Source organism: Anthonomus grandis, chromosome 11, assembly GCF_022605725.1.
Source record: "Anthonomus grandis grandis chromosome 11, icAntGran1.3, whole genome shotgun sequence".
Taxonomy (NCBI): Eukaryota; Metazoa; Arthropoda; class Insecta; order Coleoptera; family Curculionidae; genus Anthonomus; species Anthonomus grandis.
In genome coordinates this window covers 9,803,739-9,822,879 of record NC_065556.1, presented here as the reverse complement: position 1 = coordinate 9,822,879, position 19,141 = coordinate 9,803,739, and the positions used below count along the sequence as shown (strand labels likewise).

Sequence of the window (19,141 nt, the reverse complement as noted above, 5' to 3'; positions counted from 1 at the left end):
GAAACTTATTTAAAGCTATTAATACATATGGAGTCAGTTCATTAACTTACTCTTTTGGTATTATAGAATGGACTAAAATGGACATCAAAAATTTGCAAAGAAAAGCTGGAACACTCCTAACGAATGCTAATAAGCATTCTCCGCCTCGTGCCGTAGAAAGAACTAACTACGCTACCTCGACATACGGGAGGAAGAGGAATGACCGGCATAGAAAAGCAGCTGACTCAGCATATTAATAATTTACGATCCTTTTTCTTAAAAAAGGCTAAAACATCATACATTCATCGTGTCGTATGTGAAGCAGATGACTCAACACCACTTAAACTACAGGAGCTGGATCTACCCATACACCAAAGCACCAAACAAGAAAAAATTTAAGCTTGGATGAGATGGAAAATAAAAGTTAACGAGGTTCAACAAGAGTATGTCAACATAGCGGCGTCGAACTGCTGGTTATCTTCGGGACAACTTTTCTCCGAAACTGAAGGCTTTAATACTAACAAGAAATTATTTAAAGTTTGTCGTAGGTGACCCGACGGTACAAAGTGATAGATGTAGGTATGGATGTAAGACAATGAAGTCTATTCAGCCTGTCACCGGTGGATGTCAAACTTTTACACCAATGGTATGAATAATATAAAAAACGGCATGATCTAGTTGTAAAGATCCTGCATCATGAGCTTACAAAAAATCTAAACCTCTTATCAGCAGCCAAGGTATTATATTATAACTATAAGAGGAACCAGTTATTGAAAATGCGCAACAAAAATTGTATTGGGATCGCAGTGTACAGGGTGGCAACTAAGAATGCGAGGTTCTGTATCTCGGAACGTACTCATCGGGTCTCATCGCAAAGGCTTGAGGTAATATTTAATAATTATTATTATTACTAAAACGGCCAAGAGAAACGCCTGGAAAATATTCCTAAGTTTCTAAAATGACCACTAGGGGGCGTAATTACGATCTTGAATCTAAATAAGTAATGTTTTTGTGAATTTCGATATATGTATCAACCTAACAAAAAAATATTTCATCTTTAAAGTGGAGGACAATCTGAGACTTTTTTGTGTGACAGTTTTTGCTTTATCTCTGAAAATAAACTGTGTAAAGTGTGTGAACACGTGTTCTTTAAGAAAAACCATTCTTGTGCTTTAACTGTTTTATTATTCGAAGTTTTGTTAGTTTCACATGTCGCCGCCAGAGGACTTTTTTGAACATTCCAACAAAAATTATAAATTTTCTCAAAAAAATTAAATACATTGGTATCATTTTTTTTTTCATGAAAAAGTTGATAAATGATGCCCAAATAGGCTTGCAAAAATCGCATCTCGATATCTTATTCCTCACCTGAAATTTAGGCCAAAGAAACCTTTTTACAAATGTTTAAATTAATTTTTCTCAAATTTTCTTTTATATTAATTTATGGCCCTGAAAAGGACCGATTTAAAAGAAAGAGGTCTATAATGCCTCCGTAGATGATGTTTGAAAATGTTGACGATTATGCTTTATACATTCTTGAAGTCATGGGTAGATAGAAGTGCAGCTTCAATTTCGACTCTGGGTATATTCCGAATTGCATTGCGAATCCGGTTTTTCATATCTTCTCTGATCGTAGGTTGACCCTGAAACACGATGTCCTTTATTCGACGCCATAAATAAAAATCAAGACAACTTAAATCTGGTGATTGTGGAGGCCATGGAAAGAGACTTTCTCTTCCAATCCCGCTGTTAAAAATCTGCATTAATGTGATCTCGCATAGCAATCGCAAAATGTACGGGGCAACCATCTAACTGCAAAAATATGTTTTGCGACAATTCCGATGGCACATCTTCCAGCAACAACGGCAATTTATTAGTCAAAAGGTTAAGAGAGACGTTGCCATTTAAGGATTGTTCGAAAAAGACACTACTTAGGCACTAATCGGGAAAAAACTGTCACATCGCAAGGAAGCCGACTTGAATATCGAGCCGCGTAAACTGCTTTTGCTACTGCGGCATTCTGAGGACATTCAAAATAAACCGCAAGTAAATCCACATCTTCATCGTTTGTAAAACGCATTATTGCAACAAAAATTATACAAAAGTAAGCGAAACTATTGACAAATTGAGGTATATTTATGGTTTAATTAAATATTTGTTTTTCTTTTGTTTTCATGGCGTCCTTCTATGATCTGCTAATAATGGCCAAAAAAAATTATAGGATTTTGTATAAAATTTTCTTCGGCCTAAATTTTAGGTTACGAATAGGATATTGAGATGCGGTTTTCGCGAACCTGTTTCGGCATTATTTAACTACTTTTTCATGAAAAAAATCATACCAATGCATTTAATTTTTTTGAGAAAATTTACCATTTCTGTCCGAATGTTCACAATTGTGTTAAAGTCGACTAAGCCATTTCTAACATACAGGGTGCTTTTTACGGAAACCTTTTTAGGAGAGAAAAATCTAGAGAGTATTTTTAAGTTTATAAAATGACCGCTAGGGGCGTAGTTGCGATCTTTAATCTAAAAAAAGTACAGTTTTTGTAAATTTGGATATATTAACCTAACAAAAAAAATACTTGATCTTTAAAGTAGATGACAATCGATGACAAATTTAACGATAAATCCTAGTTTTCTAAAAGTTGCCGACGAGAAGCCTATTCTTCTTCGGGGTTTCAGAAGATTGATTTTCCTTGCCAAGATGAATATTGTGGCATAGGTAAATATATTCTAAGACACTAGGGATTGATCAATAACATTGGGATCTCGTAAACTAGAAGAGATACGAGGTGGGTTAAATTAGGGCAAAGTTGCGTAATTTGGTACTCATTAAAACGCCCTTTTAAAAATTCAAAAATGCCGAATACTTGCGAAGATATTTGGAAAAAAAGAGAATATTCGCGATTTCATTTTTATTTTTTTACGATTATTTGAATAGATATAATAAAATAAATTACCTATTCTCATTGCTACTTTCTCTCTTTTACAAAATGGTGTTTTGTAATGTCGCACTTATTCAAAAATTTTATATTAATGGATATTTCCATAAGGACTTATGTATTAAAGAGAAAGGCAAAAAATATATTTTTAATAGGATTCAAAAACCTTTTCTTCACAATAACCACGAAAAAAAGGTTCATAAATAATACAATAATTAAAGAAGCGTTCTTCAAATCTTAGGCCCTGAGATAAATATGTAGAAATTTTAGCAATTATTTATCAAAGTAGCGATACATCGTGCACGCTGAATATTATTGTTTATTTGTGTACTTTTAAACCATTAAATATTTTGACAGTTCACTATTCGTTCACTACACATAGATATTTAACGAAAATGCCTTTTTCTTCTGAAGAAAAAAGCGACATGATAAGGATTTATACGGCAGCCGCATTACACTTATTTTGTTAATATTGATAATAACTTAGTTTTGTTAAACTAAAGATTAAATATGGAGGACGAGTCGATCCCGAAGAGGAACAACTTATCTTAGACACTGAAGTTTTAAAACCATTGTAGAGTAGAAAGTCAAGTAAATAATTTTAAATTATTTTTAAGGCAAATAATAATCCTCGAGCTTCAATTAGAGTTTTCTCAAACGAAGTGGCACTGCCGCGAATGACAGTTTGGAGAACTTTAATATTCGTGAATATAAACATTATAAAATTCATATTAGTCAAACACTAAGACCTGGCGATACTGAGAGACGCTTAGAATTTTGTAACTAGTTGTAAGATAAAGTTAATGAATATGCCGACTTCCTAAATAAAATTATAGTGACAGATGAATGCAGTTTTGAGTCGTAAAAAAATTAAAATGAAATCGCGAATATTCGGTTTTTTCCAAATATCTTCGAAAGTATTCGGAATTTTTGAAATTTCAAAAGGGCTTTTTAATGAGCACCAAATTGTGCAACTTTGCCTCGATTTAACCGACCTCGTATCTCTTTTAGTTAACGAGATCCAAATGGTGAGGCTCGAATTTGGGACACCCTGTACTTAGGATCTTTGTTTTATAGCGATGTTCGATGAGCATGTTTGTGGTCCCGAAACATGTTTTTAAGCTCTTCGCCTCTGTTGGCAATGACCACAATATCGTCGGCAAATTGTAAATAGTTTAGACTTACTCCATCAATATTAATCCAGTGTTCTTGCAAGTCAAGTTTTCTCCAAGGTAAGGGTTAAAAATATTTGGTGAGGTGGTGTCTCTCTACCTTACTCCACTTATTGTACAAAGTGTCCGTAGGTGGTCAATAGTACTAAACACCTTCCGGAATCCCGTTTGTTTGGTTGCTATGAGTCCATCTTGTTCATAAACCGGTTGGTTATTATTTTTGTAACCAGTTTAGGTGTGATCATAAGCTGATATAATAAAGTCTATAATTTTGTATTTTGTCTCTTCTTTCTTGTATAACAGGATGACTTTTGAATATTGCCACTTAGTTGGGATTTTTCCTTCTGTTAAACATTTATCAAGTAATAATCTTACATGGTTCATTAACATCTCACCTCCTATTTTAGTAATTTCTAGCGTGATTTTATCTGCACCTGGAGTCTTTGTGTCTCTTATTAATGTAGTTCTGTCCCCAATTTTCCGATATTTATTTCTCGGACCTCTTCAGATGCTACATTTTGTATTATTTTTTTCTGATATTGACAGTCCTAGACTTTAGAACTGTACAGGTTTTTGTAGAAATCTTGAACAGCAGTCACCATCTTCCTACGATCGGTATAATACTAAGTATTATACCCTCTTTGTTTTTTTACTTTAATGATTTTTGACTTTCTATTGGCTATTTGATTTGGATGTCAGAGCTTTCATTATCTTTGATTGTATTTTTATTTAACTTGTTGTTATGGTTTCTTTAATATTTTCGGAAGTTTCTCTTTATTTCTTTGTTAAGATTCGTATATCCTTGGTTTTCTCGATCCATTTCCTTATCTGATTTTATTAGATTTTTTGTTTGTGGGCTGATTTTGCATTTCCCCCTTTGTTTAAAGCATATACTTATTGCAATTTGAATACTGTTTGAGAAGTTATTGCAGAGTTTGTCCATTCTAGGCTGTTGGCGGTTCACCTAGTTTAGAATTTAAAATACATTGAAAAGCAGCTTTGTTCCGACTGAAAGCTTCAATTGTTGAGTATTTTTGTTGCTGCACTATTTTATTTCTTGTCTTCAAATCTTGTGTTTATTTGTATTGTTGCTCAAACTATACGATGGTCGCTGCCAGTATCAAATCGGATATATGCTCTTTCTCTTCGTCAGGATATAATCAGTTTTATTCTTAACTGTAACGCATGGATACTATCTCCAAGTCCATCTACTTTGTAGAGGCTTTCGAAAAAAATAATTCATGCAGTATATATTTCCATTTTTACAGTAGTTTTCTAGTATAGCTCCTCTTTAGTTTCTGTGAACAACGTCAAACTTACTCTTGAGATATCCTCACTAGTGTTGCACAGATCTGTTTGATATCTTCAAAATCGGAGGTACTATTTGGGGTATACATCTCTAACATCTGTAAACTGTATCTGTTCTTAAGCTTCAACATAATGTTCAATAATAACACCTGATAGTTTCTGAGTTATTCTAATATATAAGAAAATGTCTAGATTTGGGGTGGTAGTTAATTCGCTCTTTAGTCTTGTTTTACTAGGACCTAGAACATCCCAGTTAAAAATTCATGTCATTCGCTGCATTATTATTTTTTATTCTTACAAATTAAATATTAGGTACTTGTAATCACAAAAGATTTTTCGATTTAGTCAGTTCGATTTAATGACCGGTTACCGATGGCCCTTACATGCCATATCCAATGGGGACATTAGTTTGAATTATCTGAATACTATACTGAATATTTGTCACGCTTTCTATACGTCAATTGATATTTTCAATAAATAATAGTAAAAAAAAAAAAAATTATATTCAAAGGAAGAAAAAAAATTAATATTTTTATTTGAACATTTTAATTCACTTTATAAACAATCTCAAATATAAAATAAAAATCTTAAAACGAGAAGAAAGATTTTAAATCTTGACCTGCAAAAAAATATTTTTAGTGTTATTCTAAATTATAATGCGCAGATGCTGAACACCTTCATATTAGTCCTTTATTATATTTACTGAATGATTGTAAAATATTCTATTTCTTTAAAAGATTTTTTTAATGACCGGTAATTTAATTTTTTTGGTTTTTCTCGGCTTTTGGCTAGCTTTGCCTGGTACATACAGCTGATAATAAAACTTAAAGACTTAGTATAAAACAAAAATCCACAAGAAAAAATTAAGACACGAGCAAATGACCATTTCGAAGCTGGTACTCGAATCCTGTACGGTTGGAAGCTAACCCACCGTGCTGTCGGGGCTGGTTGAAACAAAATATATATTGTATTAAGATTGCAAACTTCCAAAAAATACAATTTTGTTGCAATCAATTTTTTTTTCGTTTTTGTTTAATATTTTTTAGGCCTCAATGGTGTGGCATATCAGCATCACTTTACAGAACATGCCGCAGAATTTCATCATGCCCATACACACGCCCATAACATTCACAACCAGCTACTTGCTACATCGGCTGCCGCAGCTGTGGTAAGCCATAACCAAAGATCAGCTGCCGTTGCTAGCGCGACACATAATAATAACCATGTGATGTTGGCGCGATCTAATCATTCGACGGCTACATCTACCGCAGCTGCTGTAGCGGCTGCTATGATGTTGGATCCTAGATTTCATCACAATACACCGGTAAGTTAATCATAACAATAATAATAATCATATAAGAACAATGATAATAATAATAATGGATCAAATGGCACCACGCGAATACACTACAAGGCACAACAACTGTGAAGCTGCAAATTAGGTCTTTTGTCTTGTTATGTTAAAAATATTATCCCGGCAAGACTATCCGGTTTACAGGGGCTATTTCTAGGGAGTTGAGTTTGTTCGACAGTCTTGGTTTAAGAGTTCTAAACAACAAGAACATCTCCCTAGATCTGATAGGTTCCAGAAACCCTGTTAAATTTAAAAGATGGAACAAAAAAAAAAGAACCTATCAGGCCGGCTTCGTGGGTTCTCTGTATGGTCAGTTGCCTCAGTCACACTCACTCACTCAGTAGTAAAACACCTTAATTTAATTTAAATAGGGTGTTTATTAAAGTCTTCATACTCAATAGCTTAATTTACCAGAAACAAGGAGTTAAATCTACATGGTAAGTAAATATAAGTAAATATACAAGATGGTCTCAAAAAGGTAAACAAAAATAAATAAAAGATATATATATATATATACAAGTTTATAACCCAAAGGTAGATACCTGAATTCGTCAGTGATCACTTCGGAAGCATTACATAATAAGGCGTAACATTGAATTGTTTTAATTTAGATAATTATACCATAAATATAGTTACTTAAGTTTTAAATATTAAAATGAGAAACTGATAATAAATTCATGTTAAATAATACCAAAAAAAAATCAAAAGAAGAATATGGTTAAGATTAAAAGAATGTGCTTACGGGTCAAGTTCCATGGTGTTCTTCTTTCGGGGGCGAGAGCCCGCGATGGGCAATTTTTCACCACATAGGGCTTACGGCATGATGTGTGTTGACGGGGCTAAGGGCGGCGAAATTATTTTTCAGGCTTCAGGGCGAAATCCTCATCACTGCTGGGTCACGGCTGGCGGTTTACACTGTCATATTTAAGGAGCCCTAAGAGAGATTTCTCAATGGAAACACGGAACACCAAATAAAATGTCACCAACGGTGAAAACTACTTACGAAGTTTCGAGAGGCATCAAACTACTAAAACCCATCCTGCTTCAAAAATATTTCGTTGAAACTGAAGAAACACTAATGCATTTTAGTTTTAGATGTTATTTTAACAAAAAAGGTGCTGGCGGAGAGAGATGATAATAGATTTATTTCAAACCTCTCTCCGTCACAGCGGGCAGCACGGTTCACTCTTGACGGACGCAGGAGCTGGAAAGACCCCCAGATGCGTCGCGGAACTGCTTAAGTAGTAGTCCAAAAGACGTCTGGGCGCAAGACCGGAGATTGAGGAACTTCACTCGTTACTTTATGGGTTTAGCCGCTATGGGCCCAACCAAAACCCATACATAGGTCACTAATAAGCAAACCATAGAGTGCCTAGTGGAAAGTACAATTACGGGCCAAATCGTAATAATCCGACACGCGGCGCCACTGGCGTCCGCTTTAGTAAACCGGTTGACCAATTCAATTGCCGTGAAATCTTCTCCATGCACAGCATATTGTAAACAATAACAAAGAATTAAAATGGTGATAATATTGATAGTGGTTTAATGAAAAATATTGGCGAATTCCATTAAGAGTCGAAGGCAATTGTAATTATGGTGGGTGTCTCAGTTTTGAAAGAAAAATTTAGAATAAAGTCATTTTTAAATATTTTAACCAAATGAATAAAAGTTAGGATTCTCCAGATCCCGTCTAAAGCGTAATTAATCCTGCAACAACTCCCCCTCTTTCCCCAAGAGAATTACCAGAAAAGTAATTCTCATGCGAAGAGAAGTAAGCATCCAACTGGGAAGGGAAGTAAAGAATGTGCGAACAATCTAATTATTTGAAAATGCTATTCAAGCATTAAAATAAGTCAGAAAAATTAAAACTTCAAATTGATTGACTCATGAAATAATAATACTATAATAACCAACGAAATACCAAATAACACAAAATTTCTAGTAATTTCTGATAGAATTCCTAATCGGAAATCTAAAATGCTTCAAGTGGTAGGCCTTCACCACAAGAAACTTCACTAGAAAGAGAAAAACAAACAAGGTAGCTACTATCCAATAACCGCAAAAACATCAAAATACCCAGTCCGCACAGCTTTGAGGAAAGAAACTGGAGAAAAAGAAATTATATTTGAATTGAAAAATCAAAAGAACTAATAAGTAAAACACAAAAAAAAAAAACATACGTCCCGACCAGTAAGCAAAATCGATAAAGTCTAATCGGAATCGGAATCAACGAGTAGCTCTTCTTTTGGGATCTTTTTCAAATCTTTAACATGCCGAGCACCCTTAAACTTGCGCTTTTCGTCAATCAGTTCATAGACTACCGGAGATAACTTCTTCTTTATTGTAAAGGGGCCCAAAAATTTTGGTGCGAGTTTGGCGGTAAAGTTTTTACTAGCATCAGAAAGATCGTAATTTTTGCGATAAACTCGCTCACCGATCTCAAAACTAATTGGTCTTCGTCGAAGATTATAACGATTCTTTGATCTTTGATGCGCCGCTTTCAGTCTTTCCTCAACGTCCCTATATACTTTACTTAATTCACGTGAACGTGCCATAAAGTCGCCAACCGTGATACTGGGAACATCCCTATTATTGTGTTGGTCGCCCGAGGGCATATATTCTCTGGAAAAATTCATAAAATAGGGAGTGAGCCCGGTGGCTTCATGCACCGAAGATCTTATGGCAGAACCAACCTTAGGTAGAAGTCGATCCCAATTCTTATGATTATCCTCAATATAACAACTTAACATGGTTTTAAGGACTTGATTCACACGCTCCACGGGGTTGGCCTGGGGATGATAAGCCGGAGTATATCGGATATTGACCTTATACTGCTCACACAGTTTGGAAAAAAGTTCACCTCGAAATTGAGCACCATTATCGCAAATAAGAAATTGGGGAACACCAAAAATGAGAAAAACTTGTTCCTCTATAAGACGACAAATCATAGGGGCCTTAGCTGAGCAAAGAGGGAAGAACAAAGGAAATTTAGTGAAGGTATCCAAGACGACCAATACGTATTTGTAACCCTGAGTAGAACGAGGCAAGGGCCCAAAAAGATCGACGCTAATCGTGTTCCATGGCTTCAAAACTTGAGTTTGTTGTCCCATTAATCCGTGTCGCTCCCGGAGGGGCTTTTGCGAAATACATTTGGCGCAATGCCTAACATATCGGAGGACATCAGCTCTCATTTTTGGCCAATAATAACGACGCTTCAATCGTTCGTATGTCTTCATGACACCACCATGACCAGCCAAAGGATGATCATGATTTTCTTCCAAAATCATACGTCTTCGATCCTTGGGTACTACTTCCTTCCAGAAATCTTCATCATCTCGAAGAGACGGGTAAGAACATTTCACATACTTGTAAAGTAAATTTCCTTCAATTCGCCATTGGGGATAATTAATAGGATTCTCTACGACCTGATTGAAAACTCTTCGATACCACTTATCTGCAACTTCTGGTTCCTGGTATACACTCAATTTAGCAATCTCTGGCACAGCTCTACTGAGAACATCCGGCACAACATGATCTTGGCCCTTTCTATGAATAACCTCAAAATCGAATTGTTGCAACCGCAAAACCCATCTGGCAAGCCGTCCTGTTGGTTCCTTCAGACTATGAATCCATTTCAGACTATGATGATCTGTTATCACTTTAAAGGAGTATCCCTCTAAGTAGGGTCGTAATTTCTCGCAAGCATAAATAATGGCCAACAGTTCTCTCTCTGTGGTGGAAAAATTCCTCTCTGCTTTAGACAGAGATCGAGATATGTAACAGATAACATGTTCACCGTCATCAAACTCTTGAGATAATACAGCACCGATCCCATACGCTGAGGCATCAGTCTGAACCAAAAAGGGTTTCGAGAAATCAGGACAAGTAAGTACAGGAGCGGAAACTAACGAATTTTTGATGTTCTGAAACGAATTTTGACATTCTGGGGTCCAGTTCCACTTTTTGTGTTTACAAAGAAGAGCGGTAAGGGGAGAAATAACGGTTGAGAACTGAGGAATAAAACGCCTGTACCAGGACGCCATACCGATGACACGTCGGACTTCTGTGGTGTTCTTTGGAGTCGGAATGTTCAATACGGCTGTCACCTTATCCGGGTCGACATGAAGTCCATCTTTATCGACAACATATCCTAAATACTTAAGTTCGGATCGACAGAATTTACACTTATCCTGAGAGAGTGTTATACCGGCTCTATGAAATCTCTGGAAAATCTCTTCCAAAACCTCTAAATGTTGCTGAAAAGTCTCAGAAATACAGATTACGTCATCTAAATAAACAAAGACATGTGGCTCCAAATCAGCTCCCAATAAGGTATCTACCAATCGCTGCCAAGTTGCAGGGGCATTCGTCAACCCAAATGGCATTCTCTTAAATCGATAAAGTCCCCGACCAGGGACAGAAAAACTAGTTTTATCACGTGAATGTTCATCAACCTCGATTTGCCAATATGCAGAGTTAACATCTAACGAAGTAAGATACTTTGCATTTCTTAATTTGTCCAAAATACTATCAATAAAAGGGATCGGATAAGCATCCTTAGCCGTAACAGAATTTAGTTTTCGATAGTCCACGCAAAATCTCCATTTACCATTACCTTTCGGTACTACTAAGGCAGGGAAAGACCAGGCAGATTGTGATGGCTCGATAATATCGAGTTGCAGCATGTTATCAACCTCCTCATCGATAATCTTTAGAGTGGCGGGTGAGTATCTATAAGGGCGCAAACGAATGGGTTGGGCATTACCAGTATTAATCTGATGCTTCACTAAATCTGTTCGACCAAGCTTACCACCCATTAAAGAAAAGTATTTTGAAGTCAATTTATCCAAGGCGGATCGCTGTTCTGGGGTTAAAGTTTCCTGAGGAATAATGGCTTCAGTGATACAGATGTCCTGAGACGGCACACCAAAATACCAACAACCATTTTGCAAATCAGGAACGACACCAACAGTTTTCCAAAAATCGGTACCCAATATCAATGGACAACTCAATTTCTCCACTACCAAAACACTGCAAACCGCTACCTTATCATACAAAACAATAGGTAAGTTAATTGCGCCAATCACTTTACTAGAACTATGATTTCCAAAATTGCACTGAGAAAAAGGTGATGATAACAATTGTATGTCTGAACGTTGTAATATATTCCATATGCTTAAACCAATAGCAGTAACATTTGCTCCAGAATCCAATAAGCCAATAAATTTCATACCAAATATCGAGACTTCGAGATGAGGACGATCATCACCCTTGCACTGTGCGAAGGCGTAATCTAGAATAGGGTAGCTGGGGTTACTAGTCGAGACCTTAGGAATCGAACTGATCTCTCGACTAACTAACAGTTCGCCCTTGGGTTTCCCGACCTACTACAATTTGGACATGAACGGGTAGTCACATTTTCCCGACCGCAACGGAAACAGTGTCGACGAAAGGGTTGTGGACAAGTACTACTCAAATGGCCAGTACTACGACAATTCCAACAAACCACCGGACCACGAGAATTCTGAAGGTGCGGTGAAGAATTCATTGTATGTACACGAGGGTTTCTTGGTCGCTGATACATCAACTCAGGCTCGGCGACATTATTAGGGTTTACTGGAGGAGGTTGCATGCGTTGAGTTCGCAATTGGATGTTCTCAATCTCTTGTGCTGCAAGTTCCAGCTCTGTGATGTTGGTGAAATTGTGAAGTGCAAGTTGATTTTGCAATGAGGGGAGCAAATTTCGGCGTATAATGCGAAGTTGCATTTCCTCGGATGGAGGTTCACGTAACTTTCGAAACAAGTTTCGCATTTGTGCAATAAAGATTACCGACTTCTCCACTGGACCTTGTGTCCTATTCCTTATATCACACCAAATATCCTCCTCATATTCTGACGATAAATAGGCAGACCTAAGTTTACATTTCAATTCTTCCCATGACCTGATATCACTGCGTATAGATCTATACCAAGACAAGGCTGTGTCTGAAAATAAAATTACTGCACAATGCAGCAGCTGATTCCAAGATATTCCACAAGCAAAACCCAACTCCTCTACACGCTCAATAAAATTGGTAACACTACCAGAACCATCAAAATGTAACTGCCATTTTGAAATTGTTGAAAAGCTCTTAGCCAGATCATCGGAACCTAACGGAATCGTGACATCATTAGCATTAGCAGAAGTAAACACGGGTACATTCCGCTTCAAGGTGGAATTAGATTGTGGAGGAAAGGAATAGTTCCTCGATGGGGAATAATAAGAACACGTTATTGGGTTAACTGGATCCTGTGAAATAACGTTCGTAGAAGGAATGGTGTGAAGTGACTGAACTAAATGTGTCGAAGTGTGGTCACAAAAAGTTGGTGCTGTTCGAGTAAACGGAATTGAAGCAGGCCGAAACGAACAAGAGGGACCTGGATTTACAGATACCGTCGAAGGAATCACATTGGGTGAAAGATGCTGTGAGACTTCTGTCTGAGCTTGAGAAACAGGAAGAGGATGATCCAGAAGGGAGTCCTCTCCAGGGGAAGCCTCAATAGTAACCGGCACCTGCAAAATTTCCTCTACACTCATTGTCAAGGTTCTCTTAGCCATTTCTAACCTATCAATAATAGAATTTAGCTGAGTAGACAAACTCATTACTTCTTCAGAAAAATCAGGATGAACTTCTAATAACTTCTTGAAACGACCCTGGATATGTAAGGCCTTAGACCGCAACCTACTATACTCTTTATTAATATTCAATTCACTAAGACCTGAGATAGCACTTTCCAATAAATTACACTTTCCTGTACAAATATCAACTTCGTTATCAGGGTCCAATTCTATTACCTCAAACATCGGCAAGCTATTAAGTTTCTCTAATTTCAAATATAACCGTAAACGTTGACGCTTTTCAATAAGAGTACCAGCCGTGATAGCACCTCGAGATGATAGCTCATACTCAAGCTCGTCCAGCTCCAATTTATTTATATCCATTTTCCCCAAAAATATCTCCGCCAATAACACAAACAAAAAAAATTTAAAAAAATAATAAATTTTTTTCTTTTCTTTCCCTTTTTTTTTTTTTTAATTATAGTCCCCTGTATGTATTGTGTATTGTGATGTAACTCGAGCAACTAAGCCGCTAACAAGGTACGGTGCACACAGTGCAACCCACCCCGTTCCAAAAAAAATTAAAAAAAAAAAAATCTGAAGTCCCGGGTCTGTACTGCCCCTAACCTACGTTAAAATCCCAATGACAGTATAAACGCTTTACTGAGTTGCAACACTAATCACTGTTAGTAAAACACCTCAGTAAGATTCCCCCCCAACCTAGAATAATTATACCTAATAATATATCTATAATAACAATATCTAATATAAAATACCTATCTAAATTTCATTTCTATAAGCTCTAAATATCTTTATACCTAAATCACTCTTAAAAAATCTCCAAATTCAGAAAAACAATTCGAAAACAATTTATATTTTCACAGTATTACAGTAAGCATGACCCAGCAGTGCCGATTTTCCCCTAGCCCAGCAAAAGAATTTCGCCCAAAAAAATTCAATTCGCCTCAAAGATTTACTATAAGTAATTTATTTAATTAGCCCTGTCTAGCTGAAACGTTACATTAAAAGAAAATCTTAACAAGTTATAATCCTAATTAGAAAATGAAATGTAAGTAGATAAGTAATCTTCAAACTTTCAAACACCCCATAATATATTAAATCTACCAAAAGGAAATTAAATCAAAAAAAAAAAAAACTTTCAAAAGAAAAGTACTATATAAAAAAAATGAAAATCCAATCTCCCCTTCCTTCCTTAATTTCCATAAATTTTTTTAAAAATATTTTTGTTGAGCCTTAGTATGGGTATGTTCTAATGGAAGACACCCCATACTGGTAAAAGAGCACTAAGTGGAATTTTACCACCACCAGCTAACTGTACAAAGTTAGTCTACCCATTGACTGAGTTGGACAACTCCAATGTTTCGCGCCACTGAGTCATCCAACTTCCGCCAAACGCCCACTTTGTAGAGCGGTTTTTTTTTTTTTTTTTTTTTTTTTCCTTTTTTAAGCATCTAGTATATAAAATTAAAAAAAAAGTACATGGAAAGCAAAAGGAAAAGAAAATTGTTTCACCCTGTAGTACCAAAATAAGAAAAAAAAAATTTACTTCAAGTATCTTTTATACTACTTGTGTACACCACCCTGTATAATTCTATAATAAAATTAAATTAATTTAAAAAAAAAAATTTCAGGATTAAAGTCCACCCTGTATACCAACAAAATTCAATGAAGATTTATTAAATTGATTAAACAATAAAAGTTGACCCTGACCTTCCTATCAGTAAAACAAAATCCTATTTAAAAAAAATTATTTAAAACAACCCTTATTAATAAGTATGTACTTGTATATGAAAACCACTAATAAGTCATATTCCTGCCTAAAATTAAATTATCAAGGTTTATAGAAAAATTCTCAGAATTATTTCTTGTAAGATACCAAAAAAAAAAAAAAAAAAAAAAAAAACTAATTATTGTCAATAACAGGAAAGCTATATATAGTAAGGAATGCTATTCAATGTTATAGTCCCTACATATTTTATCTCTATACTGTCCATGCTCATATACCCAAGTCACAATAATCACAATATCACCATCACTATCTACTAAATCACCCCCCTGAAAGTTAAGACAATTCATGCCATCAGCCGGAGATAAAGAATGGAGAAAAAAAAATATGTCAGTCATAAATTTAGAAAAATGAATTATAAAATATGTGAATATTTAACAAAAAAAAATGAAATGTTGCATTACACCATCTGTATGTTATGCACTGAAATGTCGATATTTAAAATAAAATACTGTTACATAACTTGCCATGAACATTAGCCACCGCCAAATTCAAAATTTACAATACATTAGAAAATAAAAAAAAGTATCAGAAACTTAGTTATCTTAACCTTTAAAAAATCATCACACCCAAAAGAATTTATCACAATTCCATGAAACTTCACCCCCCCAATTATCATCATATACCCAGGTATGAGAATTTTAAAACAACCCTAGAGAAGATGCAGCAATACCCAATGTACAAAAAAATTATATCTATATATATATATTAAAATTGCTGAAATAAATTTAAATTTTTGTTTTATTAAAAGTGTCTTACCCCAAGATAAGTGAGGATGACCAATGACAACTTTTGACCAGAAAACTTTTTAAAATTTGGGCGCCATCTTGTTATGTTAAAAATATTATCCCGGCAAGACTATCCGGTTTACAGGGGCTATTTCTAGGGAGTTGAGTTTGTTCGACAGTCTTGGTTTAAGAGTTCTAAACAACAAGAACATCTCCCTAGATCTGATAGGTTCCAGAAACCCTGTTAAATTTAAAAGATGGAACAAAAAAAAAAGAACCTATCAGGCCGGCTTCGTGGGTTCTCTGTATGGTCAGTTGCCTCAGTCACACTCACTCACTCAGTAGTAAAACACCTTAATTTAATTTAAATAGGGTGTTTATTAAAGTCTTCATACTCAATAGCTTAATTTACCAGAAACAAGGAGTTAAATCTACATGGTAAGTAAATATAAGTAAATATACAAGATGGTCTCAAAAAGGTAAACAAAAATAAATAAAAGATATATATATATATATACAAGTTTATAACCCAAAGGTAGATACCTGAATTCGTCAGTGATCACTTCGGAAGCATTACATAATAAGGCGTAACATTGAATTGTTTTAATTTAGATAATTATACCATAAATATAGTTACTTAAGTTTTAAATATTAAAATGAGAAAGTGATAATAAATTCATGTTAAATAATACCAAAAAAAAATCAAAAGAAGAATATGGTTAAGATTAAAAGAATGTGCTTACGGGTCAAGTTCCATGGTGTTCTTCTTTCGGGGGCGAGAGCCCGCGATGGGCAATTTTTCACCACATAGGGCTTACGGCATGATGTGTGTTGACGGGGCTAAGGGCGGCGAAATTATTTTTCAGGCTTCAGGGCGAAATCCTCATCACTGCTGGGTCACGGCTGGCGGTTTACACTGTCATATTTAAGGAGCCCTAAGAGAGATTTCTCAATGGAAACACGGAACACCAAATAAAATGTCACCAACGGTGAAAACTACTTACGAAGTTTCGAGAGGCATCAAACTACTAAAACCCATCCTGCTTCAAAAATATTTCGTTGAAACTGAAGAAACACTAATGCATTTTAGTTTTAGATGTTATTTTAACAAAAAAGGTGCTGGCGGAGAGAGATGATAATAGATTTATTTCAAACCTCTCTCCGTCACAGCGGGCAGCACGGTTCACTCTTGACGGACGCAGGAGCTGGAAAGACCCCCAGATGCGTCGCGGAACTGCTTAAGTAGTAGTCCAAAAGACGTCTGGGCGCAAGACCGGAGATTGAGGAACTTCACTCGTTACTTTATGGGTTTAGCCGCTATGGGCCCAACCAAAACCCATACATAGGTCACTAATAAGCAAACCATAGAGTGCCTAGTGGAAAGTACAATTACGGGCCAAATCGTAATAATCCGACACGCGGCGCCACTGGCGTCCGCTTTAGTAAACCGGTTGACCAATTCAATTGCCGTGAAATCTTCTCCATGCACAGCATATTGTAAACAATAACAAAGAATTAAAATGGTGATAATATTGATAGTGGTTTAATGAAAAATATTGGCGAATTCCATTAAGAGTCGAAGGCAATTGTAATTATGGTGGGTGTCTCAGTTTTGAAAGAAAAATTTAGAATAAAGTCATTTTTAAATATTTTAACCAAATGAATAAAAGTTAGGATTCTCCAGATCCCGTCTAAAGCGTAATTAATCCTGCAACAGTCTATTAAAAATAAACTGCCAAACTACCGATACATGCCGCAAACCATCCTAAAAGATGCAAACTGACAGACATATACAAGCAGATAGAGAAGTAAAGTCCAGTTTAGAGATCTATTAGAATCTTTGATGTACCGCGCGAATAGTACGTGTGCCTTGGTTGCTTGTAATGTCACATGGCATGCACGTTTAAATCTTATGTAGAAAGAGTCATAAAGTAATATTCTAAGAGATATTTAATCATTCCATTAAATAAATAAATGTTTCAAAATTTTTTTTTAATTTGCACATTTGATTCGTAAAATTTGACTTCAGACATCCACGTACTATTTTGTTAGACGTCTGACCTTAGTCCCATCCACTCAAACGTGAAAAGTGCACAGTTTATTTGTATTTAAAATTTTATTATTCCGGATTTTTGGGTTTAGTTTTATAAAGCTAGAAATTCAGGATAGTTGATAGCAAGATAATATTTAATTTAATTTTATTTAGATAAAATTTAAGTACGTAAAATCAGTTTAACCAAAAATTTTATTTTAATACCTTTAGTTTTTAGCGCCATCAGTGGGATGTTTATAATAAGTGATGAGGGAATAGGTGGTACAAATTACTTAGGCCCATTTATTCTGTGGATTAAGACATTAAAGATTTACTTTTTGACACAAAAAGGTAAAATGCTTTGGTTTGTCTTTAAATTTTATATATTTCCTTTTTTTAGGTATTGAGATTTATTTTTATTTGGTGGTTATTATTAACGGGGATTTTGGCTGCCACATTCAATGTCCTTTATTATTGTTGTTTTTTTTTAATTTATACATATTATGATATTTTATTATAATAAGTATCAACATCTTTTCATAAAAAGTAATTATGTAGTCAGAAAAGTTGAAGTATATTTTTTAAAATAAACAATAAAATTACATTAAAAATCATCTAGCTGTGTATATCTTATGCGTGTAAAAGACACAAGTTTTTCTTATAAAAAAAACACTTTACATCCTCTATGTAATATTTATATATTTGTTTGACTCATATTTAGTTATTCAGCATAATAGGAGAGATTAGACGAAAATTCAAAAAAATAAATGCTTACACTAAAAACTAAGAATCTTATACAAAACACTACATCTTAAGTATATTGGATCCTAAAACTGCAGTGAGGATACTAAATACTTTTATAAATTCAACCACTGTTTTGAATCTAGCCCAGAGTTAATACAATTTTCTAAACTCTGTTTTTTGCCTTTGTTCTTTAGCAGTTTCTTTCATTAAGGAAGGAAACAGTTTCTCTGTTGCCGCTATGGATTCCAACTTCATACGCACATCAGCATATGGATACTAAAACAGATTTTAAAAGTTTACATGAGTAGCAGAAATAATTTTGAAATTTAATTAATCATAAATTTACAATAATTTTTTTTTAAATAATTACAACTCAGATATAAAATAGCCTTTTTCCTTCCAGTGAATTATGTATTAAATTATATATACTTTATTGTGTCGCTGAAGGACAAACAGGGGCAGTAAGCTGAAAAAAAC

At 35.0% G+C, this 19,141-nt stretch overlaps 1 protein-coding gene across 4 annotated transcripts in view; it reads left to right on the top strand.

Annotated features, from left to right (window-relative positions):
* LOC126741951 (zinc finger protein 675-like) overlaps nucleotides 1-19,141 on the top strand; it is a 252,011-nt gene that overhangs the window by 194,721 nt on the left and 38,149 nt on the right. For all 4 annotated transcript variants that reach the window (XM_050448431.1, XM_050448429.1, XM_050448430.1 and 1 more), the window contains one exon: nucleotides 6,448-6,725. In XM_050448431.1, the coding sequence (XP_050304388.1) occupies nucleotides 6,448-6,725 (278 nt within the window). The remainder of the gene's footprint in view (nucleotides 1-6,447; nucleotides 6,726-19,141) is intronic.